General features: G+C 40.2%; 1 protein-coding gene across 1 annotated transcript; it reads right to left on the reverse strand.

Annotated features, from left to right (window-relative positions):
* Positions 1-4,748: 4,748 nt before the first annotated feature.
* LOC136557939 (alpha-1-antitrypsin-like) lies at positions 4,749-8,021 on the reverse strand. The gene is given in 5 exon segments (XM_066552163.1): positions 4,749-4,955; positions 5,690-5,837; positions 6,564-6,834; positions 7,281-7,989; positions 7,992-8,021. Coding segments are annotated over 5 exon segments (1,365 nt in total).
* Between the last annotated feature and the right edge of the window lie 412 nt (positions 8,022-8,433).

Raw genomic sequence — 8,433 nt, forward strand, 5'->3', positions numbered from 1 at the left:
TTGATTTGTAAACCTATTTCTTTCCCGGCCCTTTTTCCTGGATGAAATAACAAAAATGACCAAACCATTTATATTGAAGAAGAGAAATACAACTCTTTTCCAGGCCTTTGCAGGAGTCAAATAACCACAGATATTTTTTGTCTCCTGGTCAAATGACAGAGCGCAAGTCAGGATGCTAATATATAGAACTATTGAGTTAATATTATGTCTTCCCATTAAGAAAGCTTGGAAATGTTTGAGTGAAATGCATTTGTTTGTTTTGTTTTGACTTTCACATTTTGCAGTCTCCTAGTAGCCAGTGCTACAATTAAATCCACCCCATTCCAGAAGCCAGGTTGTCTAGCTCTGTTTCAGCCCCTCTAATATTTCAAGCCTATTAACTGTGTCTTGGAATTAATCTACATGCTACAACAGGTCATCATCAGCCTGTACACACTTTGTACAGGTCCCTTTTCTCCAGGGGAAGCATCTGGGCAACCATTGCAAGCTACCACCTGCACTGACATCTCCTTCCTTACCAGTCCCATCTGGGTGGAGGCTCCAGGATTCTCAGGGCTGTCTCAGTAGGCACACTGGTTTTGGCTCTGAGGTAAGAGCCCACCTTTACAGCAGAGACCAAGAGCACTCAGCACTTACCTGAGCTGTGGGCCTTCCAGCATGCCCTGCCCACGCCAAGTGCTGCACCACATCCAGTGTGACACACCTGGTCACACACTCCCAGAGCCATTTACATGGCCCTGGCAATGTCCCCTCCTCACCAGATTGGCTCACAGGAGCTTATGGGTCCTGAGGGGCCCTGGGTTGCTGCTCAGGTGTCCCTGAGCATAGGCAATTCTGCTGCTGGTAACTCATTCTGATATGCCAGGAGTATGCAGGGGGCGTTTGAGGTTACCAGTGCTCTTTGAAGGTTGTGGGAGAGCACTGCTTTGAGGCATATATCTATCACATGGATTTCCTGAGCCCAGAGGTTATTGTGATTAGCAGGTGATGGATGCTGGCTGTGAGGATCTTTGCCATGGCACCTTCCTAGTTGCCAAGTTCCTGGTGGCTATACAAGCCATATTTTCATCTCCAATTAATCACCAAGTTCTTTAAAAATTGAGAAATTCACAGAGTATTTCCCAGGAATATCTGTTAATTACTAATTGTGTGACAATTACTAGACTATCAGAAAACAAAATTAAATACATGACACCATAGAATTGTTTGGGTTTGGGTTAGAAGGGACCTTGAAGATCATCTAGTTCCCAACCCATGCCATGGGCAAGGACACTTTCCACTACACCAGGTTTTCTCAGGGCCCCATCCAGCCAGGCCATTGACACTACCAGGGCATCCACAACTTCTCAGGGCAAACCAATTCAGTGCCTTACCACCCCCACAGTAAAAAATTCCATCTTAATATCTAATCTAACCTACTTTTTTCCATTTGAAGTCATTCCCCCTTTTGGTGTCACTCCAGGCCCTTGTAAAAAGTCCCTCTCCATCTTCCCTTCAGGGTCTCTTCAGGTACTGCAAAGCTGCAATTAGGTAACCCCAAAGCCTTCTTTTCTCCGGGCCAAACAATTCAAATTCTCTCGTCATTTCTTCAGAGGAGAAGTGTTCCATCCCTATTTGTGCATTTAACAGTGTATTAGTTGGTCTTTCCAGCAGATTATGTAATTTTTTTCGGCCCACGACATTTAAGGCTGTTGCTTCTGTTATGTGCTTTTAGATTCTCTCAAGTGGGTGCTGTACAACACTGGGAGCAATGACAGACCTGTGCACTGGCACTAACCACTGGCTGTTGGAAATATGTAATTTTCTTTTATACCTCAAGCATACTATTTCTCTCTTTGCTCCCACAACAATATACAGTTTCCTGATTTCGCTTGTTCCTTCTTTTATGATCTTTAACACTACTCAAAATTGCCTCTGGTTTTCTTCCAATGTCTGTTGAAATTCACGTAATTTGTAGATAACAGTTAAATCTATCTCCACCATGGGTTAGCCTGGGTTTCTGACCTCCTCATTTACATTTTTAGCCTTTGTTTCCCTTCTGGTTCCTAAATATGACAACAAATACAGTTTACTGCTATTTCCACACTGCTTGTTTTCCTTTTCTCCTTATTTCAATGTGTGCTGTTCCAAAGTTTCTGCCATGTTGGCAATTCTTTTTCTGTGGCTGTTAACCTACAAGAGAAGACTGCTTTGATCCATCCCATCCCTGCTTTCCCTCAGGGTCTGCACAGGCAGTGCTGAGGCTGAAGCTGGAAGCAATCCCACATCACATCTGTGTGTAGACACCAGTGCAGGCTGCATTGGAAGGTGTCCTTTGCACTTTGTCCCTCATGTGGCTCATCACACCAGCTCCAGCCTCCAGCAGTGTCCCTGCACTGAAGTGGCTTATCACAGTTCTTGCATGCAACAGCAGCAGCAGCTCCTGACTAGCTAGGATGAAAGTCCTTCCCTGGTTACTCTGAGGTTTCTTGGTCACAACACTCACAGCTAGAGAACCAACCAAGAAACAAAAACCCATGGAAGAAGAAGCAAAAAAGAAGCAGACTGGAAGAAGAAACACTGTCCTGAGCAAACCATGACTGCAGTGGGTTTGTGACAACCTTAATGCTGACATTTTTGTGGGGGGTTGTGCAATCCTTCTGAGCTCATTATTTACTACACAAATTTGCTGCACATTTGCAGTGAAAGGCATGCCCTGGTTTTCGCTAAAATGGAAAGGAAACCAAGGCAAGACATGTATGGTTCCTACACCTGTCTGAAGATGGTTCCTTACCAAGATGTTTTCTGGTCATCCAGTTCTTAAATCAGCTTCATTTTTGTCTATCCACTTTCAAATGAGTTAAGAGGCAAGGTTACTTCTCAAAGTGAAATGTGGTTGGCAAAATAGCACTCAGATATTTTTTCCTACCAACAAACAGAGATTATTGATCTGAGGTCCATGATGAACAACAAACATGGTCTCTTGATATTTGCCTACAGAGTTATTTGTCATTGCAAAGCAGGACTTTGACAATTCATCCTGAGTTAGCCCTGAGATTTGGCAAGAAGTTTTAAATGATCTTTGTAGAATAAATTTATCTGTATTTCACCTAGACCAAGTCCTTATACGTTTAGAGGCATGAAGACAACTACTTGTTACTAAATATGGAACATAGTAAATACAGTTATGAGTAAGAAACTTTTGTCATTGATTTATGTGATTTTGAGGAGGACTTTAAAAGTGAATATCAAGTATTACTTGTCTGCAGATAGACATGGAATGTTTTTTCTATTCCTTATTGGTATTCTTGCACTACAATTTACTCATATTGATGACACTGGTTTAATGTGAAAGAAAATAAAGATCCTCAAACCAAAAAAAGAATTATGTTTTAGAAATATTCACCACAGTTTTTATGTTATATTTTTCACAGGGATCTTAAGAAATTAAGGTCAAAAACATTGTCATTTTTTTTATTTTTTCTACCAGTTTGAGATATTCTGTAACAAAAGATTTAATCAATCTATAATTTACATGCTTTCTTTGGCTTTCTGTATTTTAATGAGATGCACTAAAGATGTTGATTTAAAAACTAAAGCAATAGATAATAAAATAATTTAAATATTTACTTCTTTGTGAGTGAAGTTATGTTTCATAATCAGGCAATTATCTAGTCCAGCTGGATTCAAGGAACCTTAAGGTTAGAAAAGGTAGGAATGTCAATTCCCAGACTGCTTTTACTCTATAACAGTAATCTACTCCTAACATTTAGAAAAGTGACTTCTGAAATATTTTCTGTATTTTTTATATGTGTTTATGATAGCTTAAACCAAGTCCCTAGGAAAGCATTGCAGTTCCTACTGAGGAAGTGCAAACTTTCTGGAGTTATAATTTGCATTCCTCCTTTTTTCTACCACAATCTGTCAAGTCTAGCTGGAAAGTGAATACTGAAGGCGGCGTCAGTAGAAACAAGAAATGACAGTGACAACAAATCTATGAAAAGGAAACTGGTGCTATGTCATAGACTACTCCATCAGGCTTTTATCTCAGGGAGTTAGCAACAATTGTTACATTAGTAGGATAAAACAAAAGTCTTTTTTCTGCTATGCATTCCTTCCTTAGTGGAATTTAAATTATCTGTACAGCAAAGCAGCCTTCTTGTCTCCATGCTGAGGGCTTCTGCTGAGGAGGAGACAGAGGAAGGCAAGCTAAAACAGCAGCTGTACTCATCAGCCCTTTCCACTGGTGGTGTCCTCCAACATCTCAGCCACTGATCCTGCAGTTTCATGCCATGCTTGTTTACAAAACGTGAAGAAATTAATGAAAATTCACTCCAATATTAAAGAAATCTGCATCTAAGTGTATTGTCAAGGGTTAGTGGATTACACATAGAGGACTTACAACTTGCACCTCATTTTTCCTGTTTCTCTTTTCACATGCACACCCTGTGACTGTACAGTAATACCTACATCAGTTGGAGACTTTGAACCAGCTGAATACCCCACAGAAGCACATCAGAAAGGGCTTCTTACAAAACTGGTGAAAAGTGACTTGTATTTCATTAACACTACATGCTATATTCAGGTGTAGGCTGTGGGAAATCCTAGTGACTTTTGGACAAGGAAAAATAGTTTTAGTGTTGTAAGGGTTTAATAAGGCTTCTAAGGATAATGGTTGAAAGATGAGCACTAGCACAGGGTGATATGCATACATAAGTGTTTCACTGGATCACAGGAATTTAGACAGTGATGTGCATAAGTTTCATCAATCAGTCATTTTTCTGAGGGTTTACAATTTTCCCAATGAAGAGGACAGTGTGGGTGAACTTATCCAGAATCAGCAGGAGGAATGGTCTGTTGAATCTGACCCGAGGTGGGCGAGGAAAATCCCCAGATCTCCAGGTAATCTCTTTCACCGTGGCCCCGGCTGCCTCAGTGCCGTTCTCATGAACATTCAGCACGGCTCTGTGGATCACCTGCAAGGAACAAAGCAAACAGCCTCCAGCTGACAAGCCAGCAAGAGGAGAGCAGCCTGCCACCCTCTTCACTTTGGCCAGGCAAAGGGAGCCCTGCCTGGAGCAAGACTGAGCAGCAGCAGCTCTGGGAAGGTCATCCCCAGTTGCTCCCGTTCCCATCACAGCACCAACAGCCATCACACCACTCAAGCCATCCTCCTTCACTGCTTGTGCAGAGAGTAACCCTCAAACTGCAGGCAGCCAAAGAGCACTCAAGATGACTGATGACAAGAAACTCTGGAAGCAAAGAAACCTCATAATTTAGCCGAGACTCAATTTTGTCTTTGGCAGCTTTATGTATTATTGTGAATTTACCCTGTCATCTAGCTGGAAAAAATAACTTTTTGAGAACACTAGAAGGGCAGGAATAACAGCCCTTTGCCCTGTGTAGAAAGAATTAGAGGAAATTTTACCAAAACTCATGCTCTCCATTTAGATAATTTTGTTTAGTAGCCAAAAGAGCATTTAATTATATGTATGTTTTCATCCTCATCCTCCAACCATGCCTTTCTAACCCCTTGTAAGCATGTTTGGCTTCAGGTTTATGACAGACAGGGCTTTCTTTGCTTCCAGACTGGCAGCTGTTGGTGAATGAGTGATGCTTCAGAGAGACTGGGATAAGCTTTTCATGGAATATTATTGTCAGGTTCCTGGGAACAGGCAAATCCTGTGGTTGCTTTCATATGCTGACTTACTTTTGAAACCGTCAGTCCAGGCTCCTCAGTAATCCCTGAGAGATCAGCTTGTTCAGTAAACAGATTGACCATACCCATTTGTTTGACTATATTTTTCACATCATAGGTACCAGAAATAGAAAATTTTGGAATGTGCAGATGTATTTTTCTGTAACAAACAACACAAATAGGGACATCATCTAGGCAACGGTCCTTAATGACTTCAGTATATTGACACTTCACATTTGTTTTTCTAAGTATTTACAGCTTTCTGTCAGGGTTTGGATAGCACTTCTGATCAGGTTAGCTACTTAATGTGGAGGGTTGGAACAGAATAAGCCTGTGCTAGCTCCTGCCTCTGCAGTGGGGTTTGAGGAGTGGGGTGGAGACACAGCCTTACCAACTCAGTGGCAAACAGAGCTACTACTGCCAGGTAGAAGGGCTTTGTCAAAAGATTGTAGCTAGCTGACCTAAGGCTGTTCAAATACACAGCAGGGCCTTGGCCACCACAGAAATAGCTGCAGTAGTGGTGAATTAATCCACTTTTACACAGAATGTCCTCAGCATAACACCTAACAGCTACTCCATTGTAGTTTCCCAGTGCTTGTTTGAAACAAAGGTCTGTTGACCTCATCATGGTGCTAAGAAATTTTTGGTTGAATCAGAAACTGAACCCAAGATGAATCCCAAGCTCAATGACCTATTTGTTCACTAGACATAGCTCTTTTTCATTTTCATTTTCCAGCTAAGAAAAGAGAAGTCTATCATAGAGTCAAGTCTATAGATTAAGTGTATAGAGTTCAGTCAAATAACCTGTCCTTTATGTTTTGTCTTGGAGAGATAAACTCAACTAATCTGTAATATGGTCACCTCTCACCTTAGCAAAAAGTCTTACCTGTCTTGGAGGGACTTTTCCCATTTAGTTACAGTTCTTTTCAAGAGGGCATCTTCTACCTGCTTCATCTTCCCTTCATCAGGCAAAACAAATAATGCTGCAACGTCTCCATTGTAAGGAATCTGAACCAGCCAACAGGACAGCTCTTCATCAAAGTAATTTCTGTAGTAACCCTTTCGATACATCATGTCAACTTTTACAGATGTTTTCTGATCCACAAAAAAGTCCTCCTGTTTTGTCAGTGCTGTACTGAAGGGTTTCTCCCAATGGGCTTATGACAAAAAGAAAATGTATTCAGTGGAATACAAAGAGGAATGGTCACAGTGAATAAAACAGGGCCTAGTTCCACAGCCTTCCTTTCATTAGAGTAAATATCCTTTTCATGTTGCTGCATCCTCAGGTGTTACAGCATTGCATATGTATTTTTTTTAGGTGCTTAAAGACAATTACAGACAGATAATACTGAAAACACCATCTTTCACTACAGCATGAGTCTATGATCACATGACAAAATTAACCAAATTCAATAAAGAAAATTTGATTTAAAATTTCATTAAAGCAGGTGAGGACATATTTTTACCGGCAACAAATATACATGGGTTTATAGTTATACTGTCCAGATATTGAACATGATTTCCTTTTTTTAAAATATTTAATTTTTTTCTATTTTCATTCTCTGTAATAAGCATTATCTTTGCACCCTTTGATATATCTTACCTTTAAAGAAGACATAGTTAACGAGAACCATTGCAGTCAGGGGATCAAGATTTTCCACTAGTTTAACTATTTTCCCATTTGTCTTTTCCTCAATATAACTGTTGATCTGAGTCTCAGCACCAACAGAGTTGTTAAAGTCAGTAGAAAAGACTTCAGACTCATAAAAGCTTTTGACATCATCAAAGAACTTCTGTAGTGGTTTTAGTGTCTCTTCTATAAAAAGGACATTGCCCAGGTTCAGCTGGAACTCACTATCTGAACGGTTCAGCATGTGGAGGAGTTGGCAAAAACCTTCATGTATTTGCCGTTCCTGAGTCTTTTTCAGGTTAAAGGCAAGCCCTTCCAAAATCTGTGTCAGTGTCACAGCCTTGGCACCAAGTGCCAGCATTGCAAAGGAAGCAGAGATGCTTATGGGTGAAAAGAAAATATTTTTGTCCATTGCTTCAGATGCAACCAGCTTGTAAAAGGAAAATGCGAAGTCAGCATTGCTGAAAACTAGTTTGACAAAGGTTTTGTTCTTAAGTGGAGAAGCTTCTTCCCACTGAGAATTATGTCCTGGATAATATGTCCCTTTAGCATCATCCTGCTTATTACGGTAGTGAGGATGCTGATGACGCAGGGCAACAGTATGCAAACCAACTAGCAATAAACACAAGCAGAAAGTGGTCTTCATTTTTCTTTCAGCTGGTTCTGCAAAAGAAATAGACATGCAAAACACATCATGGAAATTAATTTGTTCATACTATGTCCTCCAGTAAAGTAAAATGATGCTCTCAGAGCATACCTGTTCTCCAAAGTCCCCCACACTTATAATTCACATTTCTGATGCATGTCAGTGTTCCCTGGAAAGAATAAAACTCCACTATTTATATTTTTAGTCTAGTTCTCTTTCAAAAGAGGTAATTGTCAAAAGTTTATTAACTTTAATATTAGCATATTCTTTTAAAATTTTTAAATAATTGGAAGCTTATGACCTTTTCCCAAGAGTAACTGACATGAGTTGGTTTTGTACTCAGTACTGCACAAAGGTTACTGCAGCTCTGTTAGTCTTCCTCAATACATCAAATAATTGGTGAATTTAATCTGTGTTAAATAAAAATGTGATATATGCATAGATCATACTATCCAGAACCAAAATTACAAAATACTGTTA

This window comes from Molothrus aeneus, chromosome 6 (genome assembly GCF_037042795.1).
Source record: "Molothrus aeneus isolate 106 chromosome 6, BPBGC_Maene_1.0, whole genome shotgun sequence".
Lineage (NCBI taxonomy): Eukaryota > Metazoa > Chordata > Aves > Passeriformes > Icteridae > Molothrus > Molothrus aeneus.